This window comes from Oncorhynchus clarkii, chromosome 29, assembly GCF_045791955.1.
Source record: "Oncorhynchus clarkii lewisi isolate Uvic-CL-2024 chromosome 29, UVic_Ocla_1.0, whole genome shotgun sequence".
Lineage (NCBI taxonomy): Eukaryota > Metazoa > Chordata > Actinopteri > Salmoniformes > Salmonidae > Oncorhynchus > Oncorhynchus clarkii.
Window position 1 is genome coordinate 5263491 of NC_092175.1, and position 20653 is coordinate 5284143.

General features: G+C 41.4%; 2 protein-coding genes across 9 annotated transcripts in view; both read left to right on the forward strand.

Annotated features, from left to right (window-relative positions):
• The window catches only part of LOC139387813 (calcium/calmodulin-dependent protein kinase type II subunit beta-like), a 56147-nt gene extending 54293 nt beyond the window's left edge, over positions 1-1854 (forward strand). For all 5 annotated transcript variants that reach the window (XM_071134048.1, XM_071134050.1, XM_071134051.1 and 2 more), the window contains 4 exons: positions 430-505; positions 856-950; positions 1191-1430; positions 1707-1854. In XM_071134048.1, the coding sequence (XP_070990149.1) occupies positions 430-505; positions 856-950; positions 1191-1426 (407 nt within the window). In that variant the 3' untranslated portion in view covers positions 1427-1430; positions 1707-1854. The remainder of the gene's footprint in view (positions 1-429; positions 506-855; positions 951-1190; positions 1431-1706) is intronic.
• A 5574-nt stretch (positions 1855-7428) lies between these two features.
• LOC139388772 (2-oxoglutarate dehydrogenase complex component E1-like) overlaps positions 7429-20653 on the forward strand; it is a 59112-nt gene continuing 45887 nt past the window's right edge. For 2 of the 4 annotated variants that reach the window (XM_071135682.1, XM_071135683.1), the window contains exons 1-2: positions 7462-7601; positions 12534-13089. In XM_071135682.1, coding sequence (XP_070991783.1) covers positions 12856-13089 — 234 coding nt within the window. In that variant the 5' untranslated portion in view covers positions 7462-7601; positions 12534-12855. Of the gene's footprint in view, positions 7602-10699; positions 10823-12533; positions 13090-20653 lie in introns of all 4 variants that reach the window. The other 2 variants (XM_071135686.1, XM_071135685.1) reach the window with 2 other exon arrangements.

The following is a 20653-nucleotide window of genomic DNA, read 5'->3' on the forward strand; positions in this document are numbered from 1 at the left end:
AAGACTTTTGCAGGGAAGGTTCTAGTGACTGTAGCCCAGTGGACTATATCTTGTCAAGTCGTTCTATTGGAGAGGTCTTCATTCTGCATGGCCCTGCATATACCTCTATGGAAACCTGAGTGGCAGGACTGTACATTATGGGTGAGTGTGTATACCATGCTAGGAAAGAGTGTGTGAGGGTACTTATGCGTGGCTCAGAGGATGAGAGAGGGCGATGAGAGAGCAATAAAAAGAGAGAGAGAGATGACTGAGAGGATTTGCCAACATGAATAGCAAGCAGTCTGTTGAGTAACTCTGCTATGACAACAACCCTCACTCTGTAGTTGAGTTACACAACGCAGTGTGTGTTTCGAAAGTGTAACAATGTTTTGCTCAACCGTCTAACTGTCCCGTACCCTTTGGTCACTATGTTATTGGTTCCCTCTGCAGTGCGAAAACAGGAGATCATCAAGATCACTGAGCAGCTGATTGAAGCTGTCAACAATGGAGACTTTGAGGCCTACGCGTGAGTACACTACAACTCGCAGCCTGAACCTTACCATAACACTACACATCTGAGCCTGCACCTGACCCCAAAACTGCAACTCCCAGACTGCACCTCACCCTAATAATGTCTGCTATATTATTGTGCGTAATGAGGTAATTTTCCCAGAGATCAGTGCGTTTTAGCTAAGGCAAAATGGTGCCCTATTACTCTTAGCCTGCGCCTCACTATAATAATACAATTCCCATTCTGCACCTCATCATCACCCTACAACTAGAGGTTCTATACTGAAATTGCTTGAGCCTGAGCTGTTGCTTTGAGCTGATTTGTTGTGAGCGGATGTGTTGTATTGTGTTGTGTGTTTTCAACAGGAAGATCTGTGACCCATGCCTGACGTCATTTGAGCCGGAGGCCCTGGGGAACCTAGTGGAGGGCATGGACTTTCACCGGTTCTACTTCGACAACCGTAAGACAAGTATTACACAACCACTACACAACCATTACACAGCCACTACACAACACAGCCACTACACAACTATTACACAACCATAATAAGACAACAAGTGTAGACAACCGTAAGACAACCATTACACAACCACAAACAACAACAGGTGCCACAAACAAACCTTTCTCGCCCCCCCCCCCCCCCACCACACAACAACTACACAACTATTATACAACCTTTAACATCTATTTCTCCCTCTAGTTCTCTCTAAGAACAGTAAGCCCATCCACACCACCATCCTCAACCCTCACGTCCACCTGATTGGTGAAGACGCCGCCTGCATTGCCTACATCCGGCTCACGCAATTTGTCGATGGCACGGGCCGCCCACGCTCCAGCCAATCAGAGGAGACGAGGGTGTGGCATCGCCGGGAGAGCAAGTGGCAGAACGTTCACTTCCACTGCTCTGGAGCACCGGCCGCGCCGCTGCAGCAGTAACCTGGTACACATAAACACACACACGCACAAAATTACGTACACACTCACTCATTCACTCACTCATTCACTCACTCACTCACTCACTCATTCACTCACTCACTCACTCATTCACTCACTCTCTCACTCACTCATTCACTCACTCATTCACTCACTCACTCACTCACTCATTCACTCACTCACTCACTCACTCACTCACTCACTCACTCACTCACTCACTCACTCACTCACTCACTCACTGTATACGTGTGTGTGTGTGTGTGTGTGTGCTTTTGTCTTCCAGGAGGAGTAAGAGAGAGGGGAAAGGAAGAAAGAGAGTTGTAGAGTGAGAGAGGAGAGGAGGATGGAGAGAGATACCTGCTCCCCCCCCCCCATTGCAGCGCTCCCTAATGGCCAGTGCATGCTACTGCAGCGCAACAACACACAACCTCAACCCCACACACACACTAGCTGCAGCATCTGACTGCTACTGCAACCATATCAATCCATTAGAAATGTTTTCAGACTCTCCTCTCCCTCTCTCCCTCTGCTATAGACCCACCCCTGGCACACATACATATAGGATCTACAGTTTAAATCAAGTGTATTACTGTATTATTATTTATACTATTACTATTACTACTATTGTTGTTATTATTATTATTACTATTATTGCTGCAAGTAAGTTGTTGTTGTTATATTGAAACTTTACAATATCTTTAATGGTCCAGTTGAAACTCTTTAAAGTGGTTTGTCCCTGGTTTGTTCTTAAAGGCAAGCATGACTTCTCCAGTGTTATTCCCAGTGACTATTGTTGAGTTGTTCTCCTCCAGTGAAGTCAATTTTTTACATAACACATGCCCGCATACCAAAATTAGCTACTCAAAATGGTGTTGAGGTACAATTTGCGGGCTTGCATTTTGCCCTGCTCATTTTCATGATGCAAGTACGAAGAATGGACATTTTCCGTAGCTAATCGCATTTTTTGTTTGTTGCATTGCGTACTTGTGTAAAGTTTAAGGTAGGTTTAAGGCTGCTTCCCAGCTGGCGTATGAACTGACCACACATCGCACAACAAACCCACTGGATTAGTGTAGTGGTGTGTTTTTCCTGCTGTTTTTCTTGTCTTTTATTCCGAAATAGGGAAACAGGCTACCCTCTAATAAACTGTATGCTCCCGCAACCCCACCCCTTTGGCGCGAGAAGACGAGGGAAGACGCGCGAGAAGACGAGTGAAGACGCGCGAGAAGACGAGGGAAGACGATGCAGCGTGTACCTTTCTATATTGTGGTTCTTATTACTTGATTCTCTGTGTGTGGAGCGTTGCAAATAATCACTGACTATACCTTACGTTTGAAATGATTACACACTATACTACAGTTTCATTGTGGTGACTATACTGCATTATTTGCATGAATTTGATGTTATTGTTAATTGTGCGGATTTTTTACTGAATGCTGGTGATCTATGAACTCCTATGTCTATTTTCTGAACTTTGTAAAGTGCATCAAAGTATTTTTGTCTGGAGAGTATACCATCATGAGGATGATGATGAGGATGATAATGATGACAAATGTGTAATGATGATGCTGATAAACATGCTTTTGTACAGGCTCTATTGCTGAGGCAGAGTGGGTTGGTCACTAACAGTGTTTCATATGGTTATTGGTATGATTTTATTGTGAACAGATATGGTACCTATATATATCCAGGGGCATCATTTATAAAATGTTAGTACGCACAGATTTGATCATAAATTGTCCATATGACAAAATCCACATCAACGATGTGATGATAATATGCAATTTACATAGGTTTTGCATTAAGTTTTGTGATTTATAAATGAAAAGTGCTTTTTTGTGAACAACTATTTATGGGTGTTGACATTTAATCATATTTTAAGAAATGATTATACAATTGTGTGATGGCAGAAATGTAATATAGGAACTAAGAACTTTTATAAATGAATCCCCTGGTCCAGGTGACCCACATGGTGTGCACTGCAGGCTTTTGTTCCTGCCCAGCACTAACACACCTGATTCACCTAATCAAGGGCTTGATTGTTAGTTGATGAGTTGAATCGGGTGCATCAGTGTTGGGCTGGAACAACAACCTGCACATCGTGTGATTCAGTAGAGTGTACCAGTATGTAGTGTCCCTCCCTCCCTGTTGACTTGCCTTGCTGTCTGGCAATGCACTTAATCCTAGGACCCCTAGGGGGAGCCACCATATACACTGAAGCACCTTTATCTAAAAGGTTTAGAAATTGGGTTAAACATTTGGGCTTGTCCTAAGACCTGCCCTGGCATACACACACTTTAAGGCTCCAGTCACACACAGGGCCATGCACTTTGTGTTTTTCCAGTAGACCCTCACCTGTGTAGTCTCAGTAATAGGATCAGAGCTAATCGGGCCAGCTAACACCTTCAGGTTAAGGTCACTCAGAGAGATGGCATTACCTCACACGGTCATTGATTAAACTAAAACTGTTTGTGTACGTGCGTGTATATTCGTCCTATCCAGCTCTAGTTACATAAAGCCAACCGCTCCAGTATTAGTAGAGTTCTGTTAGTCCTAACCTTCATTTTAAGTCCTCTGTAGAGAGTCAATTGTGGGCTTGCCATCAGACTCACATCATCCACTTTCACAAGATGGAGTTTGTAAATGTGAATCCAATATTTCTCTTCTTGGTTCTTCTTCAGTGACGATGAATTCTGTTCTTCCAATGAGCATTCCTCTATAATAATGTTGTGTGTTGAGGTGTTATACAATATGTTACCAATAAAGAGAACTCTTGTCAATGCTAAGATCAGCTGTGTCTGGATCTCTTCCTGACACCAAGGGAAACACACACATCTACTAAATCATATTGGGAGCAGAATAAGCACTATTGGCTGAAACCTTGTGTGTGTGTGTGTGTGTGTTTTTTTTGTACACTTCCTCTTCCAATTATAATGTGGGAAGGTCAAAATAATGAAAACATATCTAGCAAATCTATTAATTGTAAAATGTTGTTTACTTATCCTTGCCATTATCGTACCTGATGATAATTTTTTTGCTAACGTACGATCTGGGTCACCGGTTTGCCTGGGAGGGGGTCCCTGGGCAAGACAAGGTTGAATACCCCTAAATAGGTAATTGATCAGATCAACTGGAATGGAACAGTGAATGCCGACAGAGTTTAGTGTGAGGAACCTGTCCATGCCCAGTTTATCACCAATAGAAGACAATTAAACGCCTTATTATTCCATATTAAAAGCTACACGTGTACACACCTATTTTATGACTTTGTTACAATATCATTATTAAAGGCTACATCACACATTTGTTGTAGCCCAATGCTACACTTACTGCTGTTAAAGGTCCAATGCAGCCATTTTTATCTCAATATCAAATCATTTCTGGATAACAATTAAGTACCTTACTTTGATTGTTTTCAATTAAAGTTGTCAAAAAGAAACAACAACAGCTTCTTAGCAAAGAGCAATTTCTCAAACAATAATTTAGCTAGGACTGTCTATGAGTGGTCTAAGTTGGGAGGGGAAAACTGAAAACTGGATGTTACTGGCAGAGTTTGGAACTTTCTTTTTTTATTGGTCTATTAACTAATTTACCACCTGGTGATGTCGCAGGCCAAAACACCATCCCACCAAATTTCACAGTATTATTTCAACCTCATATTGTGGAAATATATACAAAACACAGGAAATCGTGTTTTTGACTGTTCTGAGCCTTTAGATTCTGCATTTATGGCAGTAAATCTTATGTTTTTCTGCCCAAATATACCCTCCCACAGGGCAAAAACTCTGAAATTACGTTGACTCAACGTGGAAAACTGATTGGATTTGCAAAAAGTCCTCAAAGTAAGAGAATTTGGCATTTTTCCCCCAATGTCTATCTGCAGGCTGCTAGCTAGCTAGGAGACACTGGTAGACAGTATCCTTCACCCCCGCCTACCAAGCACTGCCTTCCGGCAGTGGAAAGTAGCTAGCTAGCCAGCTAGCTAGGACAGGTTTTTTATTTATTTAAATTGTACTTTTTATTTTTTTATTAACAACAAATCAATACAGAAAGTACATGAGGGAACACAAGGATATATAGATTATATACAATGGACAATTGAGCTAGGGGGTACAATATCACATTACACAAGGACCTTAAGGGACATACATACATACACATATAATTCTAACAGCTTTTTTGTTAGTAGAGTATTTAATTGTCTTAAAATACATTTCATTTCTTTTTTTAGGGTAAGAAAAAAAGTTTTTTTGTTTGTAAATTTACATTTGTGAATATGAAATTTGTCCAAAAGACTAATGAAATTAATTACATGAAAATGTTTCAGCTTATTCCTATCGTAGGTAAAGAATCCAAGCAGTACATCTCTCCACATTAGTGTTAAACCTTCATAAAAGTGTTCAATTATAAATCTACTGATGTCTTGCCCCAGTTTTCTTACATGAATACAATGCCAAAAAAGATGCAACACTTTCTGGGTGGTCATTACAAAAAGGAGCAATTTGAGTTGACGTTTTCCTTAAACTTCTTCATATAGTGGTTGGCAGGATAATATTTATGAATAATTTGAAAGGAAACTTCCTTAATTTTGTTAACAAGTAGGTATGTGTGTGGCAACATCCAAACTTTTTTCCCAACAGATATTATCAATAAATCCATTCCAATAAGGCATGACATAAGGTATAGGTACAACATCCTGCTGAAACAAGGATCGTATCGCTCTGTTGTTGAATGGACCAAAAGAGAAACAAATCTTTCCTACTGATGAGTCAACAGGGTCAATAGAAGGTAGGCTCTGAGGGTCAGGTCTTGACACGTTCCTGAATAATAGAGCAACACCTGAGGGAATGGCATCTAAAACAATTGGAAAACCTTTAGGTGTTACAGGGACCTTGTAAAAAAATCCTTTATAACTGAGTAAAAGACCCTCTGCATTTACCAGTTGGCTCACAAGGTGAGGGATATTATTTCGGCACCAATATTCTAAAAACAAAGAAGTATTTTTATACAATATATCTCGATTATTCCATATATAATATCTGTGTGGAGAAAGAATGTGTTTATAAATTATGGACCATGACAAGAAAACCTGCCGATGAAAAGCAGAAAGTTTCACTGGAACTTTGTCAATATTATATAGCTAGGACAGGTACACCACAGATAGAACAATTAGCAATATGTTTCACCGGATGTATAAATCTGAAGCATCCGGTTGGCGTTTCCACTCACCATGGTGATGATAGGAAGCCCAGGGGCCAGCAGTGGGAGAAGATGGAGCTAGATGGATTTTGGCCGACATTCTATTCATTTTCTCATCGATTAAACATTTGATCTCAATACAGTTCTCTGTTCCTTAAACTGGAATATGTTATGAACAGAGTGGACTACGTTTTGTAGACTTTACCCTTTATCAAAGTTTACAAACATTGCATTGTTTATAGGTGCAAGAGCGAATTGTTGCAAACGTGCGCTTCATAAAGTAGGCGTTCCCTAATGGGAATATGCAAATATATATTAGAACGTTCCAATAGAATCTCGCAAGCTCGTGCTTGTTCTGCCCACTATGATTAATTTGCTCAAATTGGAAACAACAGGTTGTGCATCTTCTTGGCTTATTCAAAACAAATATTTGTGTACAGTGTCTTTCACCCCTGCCTTCAAAGCACGGCTTTCCCGCAGTTCTGTTACCGTTACGGCGAGGAAGTAGATAGCTAGTGTAGCCAACCCACCACCGCATAGTGATTACCCTCACCGTAACGTTAAAATAACGCTACCAAAGCAGTGCGGGGCGAAGGACACTGTGTGCCGGTGTCCTAACGAGCTTGCAGCATTAATGAGAGTGGGCGCGGCAGATAGACCCTGTTTTAATGATTTCACGTTGAATCCGTGTTAGTTGACAACTCAACCAACATGTAATCTAAACTAGACTTTGAACTGTCCAATAATAAGTAGATCACATGTACCTTATCTCTTACATAAAGAAAGCAGAAAATGTGTACACCTCGCTCCTTTCCTACAAGGATGACGTAACAGTGTGACGCATATTAGCACTTGAGTCGGACAGTGCGATCAGAAAGCCTGCCAACCAGTTTACAGAAGAGACATACGGTGAGAACAGTCTCAGAAGGCAAGCAAGTTAAAAGCTAGTAGCCTACGAAAATCCTCGAAGTCGCGCAAAGTAAGTACAAGAGGCGCTTTCTAAATTTATTATTGCGTTATTTGAGAAAAACGCGCCAGTCATAGCTTGATAGACCGTGTCTATAGGTTGTCGAACTCGTGGGTATTGCAGTTTTCTTATTTGTCTAAATATATAAATTTACCGGGTCCTTTATTTATAAGCATGAATTATATGTTATGAATATATGAATTATATGTTTTCCAGCCAAGTATAGGCTACCAGTAGCTGACACACATGATGCGCGCACAAAGCGCAATGCAAGGTCACGTGTTGGGTAGCGGTGCGTGGGTAACGTCACTGGGGAAGCCAAGCCAGTAAAAAAAAAGCCATATTACAACCTATGTGATAATTGCGTTGCTTGCTCTATAACCCATTCTTTCATATGCCACAGTGATATACAATTGGCAGACACAACAAAAATACAACAGTCACACAGTGGTGGAATAAATTCAACCCCACATATGTTTGTTTCATCACAAAACCGGAGAGCAACATCTGTCTGGTGAGGTCCACAAAGTAAATATTGCATGTAACAAACAGTTGCATAACCTACAGCGTGGTCAAGCAAGTTGATGTTTTTGACAGTTTACTGAACAACTACTGATTTAGAACCACTGAGAGACAGGAGCACTACCTTTCCAGCACAATTTCAACTTAAACATTATTCAATCAACAAGAATATACACTTAGTCTAATATAGTTAAAACAAACTTAAACATACCAAAAACAATTTAGTCCAATCAATGTTGCTAAATAACATGTGGTTGTCTATGGTACGGATTTCTGTGTGTTTGTGTGCTCAAAAAAAACCATATGGACCTACCCTACTTGTAGACTAGAAGCCAATACCATCCTCCTCACAACATGAAAGACTGTCATACAGTAGGCCTAGTACATGCTTTTAGTTTTGTTTATTTTCAACTTGTGTGTTTATTTACAGTGCAGTGGTCCAAACAGAAGTGTGTGTATATACACACACACAAACTAGCTTTTTTATTTGAATTTATTTAACGAGGTAAGTCAGTTAAGAACAAATTCTTATTTACAATGATGGCCTACCCCGGATCAAACCCTCCCTTAACCTGGATGACGCTGGGGCAACTGTGCCCCACCCTATGGGACTCCCGATCCCGGCCGGTTGTGATATAGCCCGGGATCGAACCCGGGTCGGTAGTGACGCCGCTAGCACTGTGATGCAGTGCCTTAGACCTCTGCGCTACTCTGTCCCCTTTTAGCTAGTTGAAAAGCAAAGCACGTGTGTGTTGAGTACGGAAAATGTGGGCAAGACATAATGCACATACATCTGGTGGACATTGGGCATAAAAGACGATTTATGGTCATTCCGGATTCTGTATTGGCCATACAGCCTTTATTGCAATGCAGCCTCTGCAGAAGTCAGGGCATTCATACTTCTTGCAGGGCAGAGCTGTTGTGAAGGAAGTTGTCAAGGAAGTGAGTTTGTGTTTATACAGGACAGACCGCCCCCACCTACAGTCAACCAATCATGCCAATGCGGAACTATACGAAGCCCTCCGCATTGTTTCAACATTTGGGAGGTGCACCGAGCTTGATTTGGCCTCCGCAAGCCTCTGGAGGCTCTGCAATTGTGTCACACCCTCCGTACGGATTCTCTGGACCGCATTGCTGGATCAAGCGCACTGTAAATCGGCTTTAACTTCCTCACATGGGCAACAATGAACCAGCTAAGTTAGCTAGCTAGTTAACGTGAGCCTACTAGGCAACATCTAGGCTATATATTGAACTTCAATTGTCTCACACCGTTATAACCATTGGCCTGTACGGAGAATTAAGTCAAAACCAGAAGTCCAAATCCCCCTATCCATCCATGGCTTAGGAAAGGGCCGATTTTAGCTAGCTAGCTACTGCAGTACAACAACACAAGCAGACCAGAAACAGACACGTTTTTCTGACATTTACATTTGCTTTTGATGTAATTTGATTGGTATGAAGCCAAATCCAACCTGGCCTCCCTTGGGGGGTGGCTTTGCTGAGCCAGGACTACCCACAGTTGAGATCAGCTCAGTGCTGTTTGGCAAATTATTTAATAATTGTTTTATCAAAGGGGACGCCAAACGCATGCTGGCATCAATCAAATGCTATGTCGGGCAACATGTCATACTCTTTGTCCAGACAGCATGAGATACATGCACTACACATACTGAGACAGAGGGACACTGTTTCCCTCACTCTGATGATTTGTCCGGTGAGATATAGATTCAGATAATTGAAGGAAAATTATGAGAACACAGAAAGATGAAAGATAAATAGTTTTATCAATTGAAATGCTTAATTGGTGCTTAAATGCTTCCCTTGTCATCCATAACTACACACCACTGCTTCAGTGTCTTTAGATATGTTTGTCAGATGTTACTATGGAATACTGAAGTATAATTACAAGCATTTCATAAGTGTCAAAAGCTTTTGACAATTACGTGAAGTTGATGCAAAGGAGGAGGATGTGTTGGTACCATTCTTTGTGTTCTTAGGCAAAATTGTGAGTGAGCCCACTCCCTTGGCTGAGAAGCAACCCCACATGAATGGCCACAGGATGCTTTACTGTTGGCATGACACAGGACTGATGGTAGCGCTCACCTTGTCTTCTCCGGACAAGCATTTTTCCTGATGCCCCAAACAATCGGAAAGGGGATTCATCAGAGGAAATGACTTTACCCCAGTCCTCAGCAGTCCAATTCCTTTACCTTTTGCAGAATATCAGTCTGTCCCTGACGTTTTTCCTGGAGAGAAGTGGCTTCCTTGCTGCCCTTCTTGACACCAGGCCATCCTTCAAAAGTCTTTGCCTCACTGTGTGTGCAGATGCACTCACACCTGCCTGCTGCCATTCCTGAGCAAGCTCTGTACTGGTGGTGCCCCGATCCTGCAGCTGAATCAACTATAGGAGCTCGCTGGACTTTCTTGGGCGCCCTGAATCCTTCTTCACAACAATTGAACCGCTCTACTTGAAGTTTTTGATTATCCGATAAATGGTTGATTTAGGTGCAATCTTACTGGCAGCAATAATCTTGCCTGTGAAGCCCTTTTTGCGCAAAGCAATGATGACTGCACGTGTTTCCTTGCAGGTAACCATGATTGACAGAGGAAGAACAATGATTCCAAGCACCACCCTCCTTTTGAAGCTTCCTGTAACGCTCGTCCTCTTCGTCTGACGAGGAGTCGCAAGGATCGGACCAAAGCGCAGCGTGGTACATGTTCATGACGATATTTATTCAACTCAGAACACTAAAACAAAAATAACAACGAGAATGAAACGAAACAGCCTGTCTGGTAACGTAGACAAAGACAGAAAATAATCACCCATGAAATACAGGTGAAAAAAGGCTAACTAAGTAAGATTCTCAATCAGAGACAACTAACGACACCTGCCTCTGATTGAGAACCATACCAGGCCAAACGCAAAACACAACATAGAAAAACGAACATAGACAACCCACCCAACTCACGCCCTGACCATACTAAAACAAAGACATAATAAAAGAACTAAGGTCAGAACGTGACACTTCCAGTCTGGTTGTAGTTATTATAGGAATTATAGGACTATTTCCCTCTATACCATTTGTATGTCATTAACCTTTGACTATTAGAAGTTTTTATTGGCACTTTAGTATTGCCAGTGTAACATTATAGCTTCCGTCCCTCTCCTCGCTCCTCCCTGGGCTCGAACCAGCAACGCAACGATAACAGCCACCATCGAAGCAGCGTTACCCATGCAGAGCAAGGGGAACAGCTACTAGAAGGCTCAGAGCGAGTGACGTTTGAAACGCTATTAGCGCGCGCTAACTAGCTAGCCATTTCACTTCGGTTACACCAGCCTCATCTCGGGAGTTGATAGGCTTGAAGTCATAAACAGCGCAATGCTTGACGCACAACGAAGAGCTGCTAGCAAAACGCACGAAAGTGCTGTTTGAATGAATGTTTACGCGCCTGCTTCTGCCTACCACCGCTCATTCAGATACTTAGATGCTTGTATGCTCAAGTCAGGTTATATGCAACGCAGGACACACTAGATATCTAATAATATCATCAACCATGTGTAGTTAACTAGTGATTATGATTTATTGTTTTTTTATAAGATAACTTACCTTGGCTTACTGCATTCGTGTAACAGGGGTCTGGCTCAGTCAGATACTTAGATGCTTGTATGCTCAGTCGGATTATATGCAACGCAGGACACGCTAGATAATATTTAGTAATATCATCAACCATGTGTAGTTAACTCGTGATTATGATCGATTTGTTTTTTATAAGATAAGTTTAATGCTAGCTAGCAACTTACCTTGGCTTACTGCATTCGCGTAACAGGCAGTCTCCTTGTGGAGTGCAACGAGAGAGAGGCAGGTCGTTATTGCGTTGGACTAGTTAACTGTAAGGTTGTAAGATTAGATCCCCCGAGCTGACAAGGTACAAATCTGTCGTTCTGCCCCTGAACAGGCAGTTAACCCGCTGTTCCTAGGCCGTCATTGAAAATAAGAATGTGTTCCTAGTTAAATAAAGGTATAAAAATAAAAATGATATATAAAAAAAAAAAAGAATCGGCCCCCAAAAATACAGATTTGCATATCAATTTCCGATTGTTATGAAAACTTGCAATCGGCCCTAATTAATCGTCCATTCCGATTAATCGGTCGACCTCTAGTGTGTGTGTGTGTGCGTAGGTCTACTTGTGTGTGTATACGTGGAGGAGTGTGTGGCTGTAAGTGTGAATGTGACTACGGCCTTTTTTTTAGCAGACTCTTATTTGCCATTTAGGCAGCATGGTCTAAATACATAAATAATGATATATGATCCAGCCCATTTCATAAATGTGTTACATGTGCCCACAGCACAGGCTGGGTCAGTGGGAACTGGGAAGTATGCTCGTGTGTCTGTCTGATTATGTAATCTCTCTCTACACAGCCTAAGGAATAACGATTTACAGGACTGGACCAAAACCCCCCTGAGACAACGAGTGAGAGAGAGTAAAAGAAAGAAGCAGTAGAGAGAGGACACCCTGTACTCTGTGTGTCCCGTGCTCCTGGAAGAAGTTTCCTGTAGGCCCCAGATCCAGGATCAGCTGCCCCTCCTCCAATCTCAATCTTAATCTCAGGAGGGAAGCACACAACTGAACTGAAATCATCATCTAGAGGATAACTTCCTCCTAATCCTGGCGTTTCCTGGCGACAGGTGTTTTTGATCTACTTCCAGGATTAGCGAGAGGAGCCACTGCTGATAGGCTACCATGCACCGCTTAAGGACTACGGTTGTTAGGCTACGGCCTATTGCGGCCCCCCAGACAGCCAAGAGCCAATCACAGGCCAGGTTGGCAGCTGTGGGAGGGGCTTTGAGGACGTTTCAGCCAATGAGGAGTTACACTGCGTCGGTGTCGGCTGAGCCTTTTCTGAATGGGACTAGTTCTAATTATGTGGAAGAGATGTACTACGCGTGGCTGGAGAACCCTAGGAGTGTACACAAGGTAAGAGACTGTGTGTATCTGTGTGTGTGTGTGTGTGTGTGTGTGCGCGTGCGCATGTAGTTGCTTCCCAGGACTATGGCCTCTTTATGTTCAAAATGCAGTGGGACAAGAGTTATGCAAACACCACAATCAATAACCTTTGCTCAGGGCAAACACACATGAGCGCATACATACTAGTGATGCGTTGGTTGACTCATAACTCGCAATACCTGCGGTTATATCCGCGGGGTGAGCGGGTTTAGGGTCAAGAAATATTGTGTGGCGGTTTTGAATAAAGAGAAAACAATGCATTAAAAATCCATAAATGTATCATTCTTGTGCAATTAATATCTATAGGCTTTTAGTTTTTTAAATATATTTTTTATAGGCATTTAGGTTTTTCTTTAAAAAAAATATCTGCCGTTGGTGAGTAAGCCTAAGCTTTAGGGCCCTAACTGTACACGCGCCAAATACACAGCAATTGCCAAATGCTTTTGGGAGCTTGGACAGAAAAGTTTGATCCACTGAGGCAAAAAAGACAATGCAGGAGTTTAATTCCATAAGAGAAAAGCTGTGAAATCGAGAGTTGAAAATAAGGAGAAGGGAAGGCTCATAACTCGCAATTGCCTAATGTTTGGGAAAGATGTTTTGTGTGGTGATTGTTAGGTGTTTTTTACATGGGATAAAATTAAAGACTAGAAAATGGTATATCATACGCTACAGTTGAGGAACAATGGAAAAGTAATTCTGCTTTGATAAATTTGTAATTCCACTTTTGGAAAATGGCCCTTGAATGTTTTACTTCACCTACTAGAGAGCACTTCTTTGTCTACACCCATTCAGCATCATTCACATCCTCTTTTTTAATTTTTAATTTAACCTGTATTTAACCAGGCCAAACTCAGACGACGCTGGGCCAATTGTGCACCGCCCTATGGGACTCCCAATCACGGCCAGATGTTATACAGCCTGGAATCGAACCAGGGACTGTGTGAATTGACACCTCTTTCACTAAGATGCAGTTCCTTAGACCACTGCGCCACTCTGGAGCTCTTAACTTAAGCCTTAGTCCCACCCATCTCTTTAATTATTCAAATTTGATGCCATGTGAGTACAGAGTGAGTACGGTAGTGTGCTAAACAAATAATGACCATATCATATAGCTGCCAACATCTTAACTTTTGCTAATTTGTATTTGTTATTACAGGAAAATAAACTCACAATAAGATTATTATTTGCAAGTTATTGGCGAGCTAATTACAGAAAATTGCTTATGGTTGTGAGTGTGACGAAATAAATGCAGGGCTACCAGAACATTTTAGAACTTGGAAACTGTCACTTTGGCCTAACGTTATATCCTAATTTGACTTTGCTGCAGGTCATGTTTTTCTTCACATTACCATGTCTGTTTATTTGTCACATACAGGATACAGAAGATGTAAACGGTACAGTGAAATTGTTACTTGCATAGTGGACTATTTTTGTTTAGATATGCAGCTAGCTAGCTAAACAATGAACCATAATCCCAACTCATAACGTTACTACCCTGTATGAATCTGCTGGTAGCTAAAACTAACCAACTAGCTAAGTTCAACGTTAGCTAGCTAGCTAACATTAGGCAATAACTAGCCATGCAAATGGCTCAGAGATATGAATAGTATTACTACACAGATCATACACGTAACATTAGCTAGCGAGTCAGTCAGCTAACGTTAGCTAGCTAGCTAACAGTACAATAAGAACAACTTTCTGACAAAATTAGAAGTGTACAATATATGAAAATATAGCTTATAGACTTTCTTACCTGTGGATACATGGATGAATTCTTCTCCCTCTCTTTCACAGATGCCATGGTTGCCCTTAGTTCGAAGATGTAATCCGGAGACAGGTGTTTTAAATAACAGTCTTCTTCTATGTGTTCTCTTTTTGACTCCCTCCGCATTATTTGCATTCAAATTCCAGAATTGTATCCATCTCCTTAGCTATCATACTCTGCTTCCACCGGGCATTCCACTGATTTCAAAACTTGGTCCTCCAGAAAGTGGAGAGCATTAGAAACACTTATGCAGTTCTTTGTAATATCTTTCAAAATAGCCACGTTAGAAAGGATTACCTGGGGGGATAAAATGACGCCGTAGAGAAAACACAGTATTTCAGAGAGCTCATTAGCATAGCTAACACAATTGCGGATCTGGTGATTCAAAAGATGACTGATAACATCGATGTCAAGATAGGAATGGTCTTGGAGGCAATAGCAGGCCATTCAGTCGAACCTCAGAAGGTTGTCAAGCGTGTTGATGAGGCGGAAGGAAGAATTGCTACTGTGGTAACTTTAACTACATCAATGGACACTAGGATAAAGGCACTTGAGAAACAGGTGTACACAAACAGAGCACATTGATGACTTGGATAACCGAGGACGCAGATGCAATATCCGTGTGGTGGGACTCTCGGAAAATTCTGAAGGGTCACGTTCAGTTAAATTCTTTGAGGAATGGATTCCTGGCTACCTACAAATGGATACTAAGGCTCGTTGTGTGAAGCTGGATAGAGCCCATCGCTCTCAAACATCGATACTCGGTCCCAACCAGCGCCCACGGCCAGTGGCTATAAAGTTCCACAACTTCACCGACAAGCAGCGCGTTATGGATGCGGCTAGATGCATCGGATCTGACGGTATTCAACGCCAAGGTACAAGTCTCATCCTTCAATGAATACTCCACGGCGGTTATACAAAGACGCAAGGTGTTTGATGAGGTGATTATGCAGACTTAAGAGTCTACATTGGAGATTTAACATGTTTATTTTTTCTGTTGTGGTATAGTTTGGGTTCAGGGTTCATATAGTTTGTTTTGGCCCGGTGAAAATGGGGAGAGTTTAATCCATGGGGAAAGGTACCACCCTATCTTTTCAGTAGGATTCAGTCTGCATATTGGTTTGTCAAAGTGCAATGGCAGGTAACAGACTGCGTTTATGTACATGGAACATTAGAGGGAGCCATAACCCCATTAAAATGAAAAAAGTACAAATTAATTATTGATATTGCTCTGTTGCAAGAAACTCATTTGGATGATAAGGAGCATCTGAAATTGCAACAAGGGGGGTTTGGTCAAGTGTTTTTCTCAGTTTACATCCAGACGTAGAGGTGTGGCAATTCTTATGAAAAATAACCTACCATTTAAGGTGTTGAATTGTGTGAAAAATACATTCAACAGAGAGTTCACCTTTTACTCTGCACCTCATGGATGTCAGACTAGAATAGATTACCGTTTTATGCCCAGGACGTCTTTGCAGACTGTTTTATCTGCTATGATAGGAAGCATAGTCATTTCTGATCATGCTGAGGTGATCCTGGACATAAAACTCGAAGGGTCACTTAATCCATCGAGACATTGTAGATTGGTTGTATTCATTCTTAAAGACCATACATTTATATCACATTTTATTACAGTTTAAAGCATTTTTTTTCTATTAACTCTCAATCAACAGATAACCACTCGCTCTTTTGAGAAATCTGTAAAGGGTATGCCAGGGGTCTGATGATGTCATACTCAGCAACTAAGAGGTGGAAAAAACGTGAAAAGCAAAAAAACATTAGATGGTGAATTGGCAACTAAAGAGAAGACTACATAAACATTTCCACTCCTGCCCTATTAAAGGAAATATCAGTCTTTAGATCAACATTGGACTCTCTCCTAACACAGGATGCTAAAAAGAAAATTAGATTTGTCAGGCAAAAGCTTGATAAACATGGAAAATATTTGGTGTACCTAGCTAAAAAGAGAGCAGACTCTCAGTCAATTGCTACTATTACTGATTCTGATGGCAACCATTTAAATGATAAAATGTCTTAAATTGCTCATTTATCCATTTATTATGTAAATATTTATGCCTCAGAAGTGACAAATGGACCCAAACTAATGGAGGACTTATTTTCTAAGATTGAGCTCTCAACTATTTCCAAAGAACAGAGGTCTCTCCTTAATGCCCCTATTACCAAGGAAGAGATAATGTTTGCAATTCTCACAATCGTCGTAAGGAGTGGACCAAAATGCAGCGTGGTATGTGTTCATGATGATTTTTTAATTAAAGAAAGCACTGTACACTGAATACAAACTATACAAAACAATAAACGAATAACGACCGTGAAGCTATAATGAGAACTGTGCTGACACAAGCAACTAACATAGACAATCACCCACAAACAAACAAACAGTGAAACCCAGGCTACCTAAGTATGATTCTCAATCAGAGACAACTAATGACACCTGCCTCTGATTGAGAACCATACTAGGCCGAAACATAGAAATCCCAAAATCATAGAAAAACAAACAGACTGCCCACCCCAACTCACGCCCTGACCATACTAAATAACGACAAAACAAAGGAAATAAAGGTCAGAACGTGACAGCAATTGAGAAACGGCAAAATGGTAGGGTCCCAGGACCAGACAGGTTTTATAGTGAGTTCTATAAGAATTCCACGGCCTGATCCTTGAGCCATTGCTTGATATGTTTAACCACTCATTTTCAAATAACTGCATCCCTCAAACGCTGAGGGAAGCTAACTTATCACTTATTCTCAAAAAGTGAAAATGCCCAAAGTCTTGTTCCTCATCTTGCTCCAAGATGGCATAGCAGTTCAGACGTCTTTTGTCCTCGTCTTGTCGTGTCCCATATATATATATATATATATATATATATATATATATATATATATATATATACAGTGCCTTGCGAAAGTATTCGGCCCCCTTGAACTTTGCGACCTTTTGCCACATTTCAGGCTTCAAACATAAAGATATAAAACTGTATTTTTTTTGTGAAGAATCAACAACAAGTGGGACACAATCATGAAGTGGAACGACATTTATTGGATATTTCAAACTTTTTTAACAAATCAAAAACTGAAAAATTGGGCGTGCAAAATTATTCAGCCCCTTTACTTTCAGTGCAGCAAACTCTCTCCAGAGGTTCAGTGAGGATCTCTGAATGATCCAATGTTGACCTAAATGACTAATGAGGATAAATACAATCCACCTGTGTGTAATCAAGTCTCCGTATAAATGCACATGCACTGTGATAGACTCAGAGGTCCGTTAAAAGCGCAGAGAGCATCATGAAGAACAAGGAACACACCAGGCAGGTCCGAGATACTGTTGTGAAGAAGTTTAAAGCCGGATTTGGATACAAAAAGATTTCCCAAGCTTTAAACATCCCAAGGAGCACTGTGCAAGCAATAATATTGAAATGGAAGGAGTATCAGACCACTGCAAATCTACCAAGACCTGGCCGTCCCTCTAAACTTTCAGCTCATACAAGGAGAAGACTGATCAGAGATGCAGCCAAGAGGCCCATGATCACTCTGGATGAACTGCAGAGATCTACAGCTGAGGTGGAAGACTCTGTCCATAGGACAACATTCAGTCGTATATTGCACAAATCTGGCCTTTATGGAAGAGTGGCAAGAAGAAAGACATTTCTTCAAGATATCCATAAAAAGTGTCGTTTAACGTTTGCCACAAGCCACCTGGGAGACACACCAAACATGTGGAAGAAGGTGCTCTGGTCAGATGAAACCAAAATTTAACTTTTTGGCAACAATGCAAAACGTTATGTTTGGTGTAAAAGCAACACAGCTGAACACACCATCCCCACTGTCAAACATGGTGGTGGCAGCATCATGGTTTGGGCCTGCTTTTCTTCAGCAGGGACAGGGAAGATGGTTAAAATTGATGGGAAGATGGATGGAGCCAAATACAGGACCATCAGGTTTTCTTCCAGAATGGAGTCTGCAAAAGACCTGAGACTGGGACGGAGATTTGTCTTCCAACAAGACAATGATCCAAAACATAAAGCAAAATTTACAATGGAATGGTTCAAAAATAAACATATCCAGGTGTTAGAATGGCCAAGTCAAAGTCCAGACCTGAATCCAATCGAGAATCTGTGGAAAGAACTGAAAACTGCTGTTCACAAATGCTCTCCATCCAACCTCACTGAGCTCGAGCTGTTTTGCAAGGAGGAATGGGAAAAAATGTCAGTCTCTCGATGTGCAAAACTGATAGAGACATACCCCAAGCGACTTACAGCTGTAATCACAGCAAAAGGTGGCGCTACAAAGTATTAACTTAAGGGGGCTGAATAATTGTGCACGCCCAATTTTTCAGTTTTTGATTTGTTAAAAAAGTTTGAAATATCCAATAAATGTCGTTCCACTTCATGATTGTGTCCCACTTGTTGTTGATTCTTCACAAAAAAATACAGTTTTATATCTTTATGTTTGAAGCCTGAAATGTGGCAAAAGGTCGCAAAGTTCAAGGGGGCCGAATACTTTCGCAATGCACTGTGTGTGTGTATATATATATTTACAACTTTTTTCACATACATTGTTTAAATTTTCCATAAACTCATCTTTAAAACACTCTCCTGCAACCCGCCTCACCAATTTATATTTATAAAAAAGTATTATTTACCTCATCTGTAATCCTCCAAGAAGCTAGCCAGAAACTCCAAGAAGCTAGCCAGAAACTAGCCAGAAGCTAGCCAGGAGCTAATCCAGAAGCTAGTTCAGAAGCTAGTTCAGAAGCTAGTTAGCTTCTTTACTGGCAAATTGTTAGTATTCAGCTAACCACGGTTTGTGGTCATCAACTATCCTTTAGCTCGAAAATCTATCGCCAGTTTTGTACAGCGCAGCGCGGCTCGGAACGGAACATACTGGACCAATTTTTCTCTACATGTCCCTGGATTTCAACCGCTAACTATGGACATTCATACCTGGATCTCACAGCTAGCTAGCTGCTATCCGTGTAACTATCGGCTTTCGTCGATTCCGGAGCAAACATCAACTATTCCGGAGCTAGCCAGCTGAAGAGTTCCATCAATCACTCCTGGGCTGCAGTCACCTATCCGGACCCGTTTTACTGCCTACGCGGAGCCCCACCGGGCCTTCACAACTGGACTGCCGACGTTATCTACCAGAAGGAGTTATCCGGCTGGCTCCTCCGTCGCGACGTTACCTGAACGCCCATCTGCGGCCTGCTAACCGTTAGCTGTCTTATCGGCTGCTATCTGAATAGACAATCGGACAATTTATTTATTTATTTTTATTATTATTATTATTATTTTCTTCTTGGGCCTCTATAACTATATCTATTGTTTTTATTTTTGTTGTTGTTGTGTGACTTGGATTAATCCCCTCTACCACACGGAACTCCACTAATCTACTGACGGAACGCAAGAGGTGGCTAATAACAGACCTCCATCCTATGCTAGCTTGCTACCGATGGCCTGGCTAGCTGTCTAAATCGCTGTGACCCCCAACCAACCTCTCCACTCACCGGACCCTTTTGATCACTCGACTAAGCATGCCTCTCCTTAATGTCAATAGGCCTTGTCCATTGCTGTTCTGGTTAGTGTTTATTGGCTTATTTCACTGTAGAGCCTCTAGTCCTGCTCACTATACCTTATCCAACCTATTAGTTCCACCACCCACACATGCAATGACATCTCCTGGTTTCAATAATGTTTCTAGAGACAATATCTCTCTATTCATCACTCAATACCTAGGTTTACCTCCACTGTAT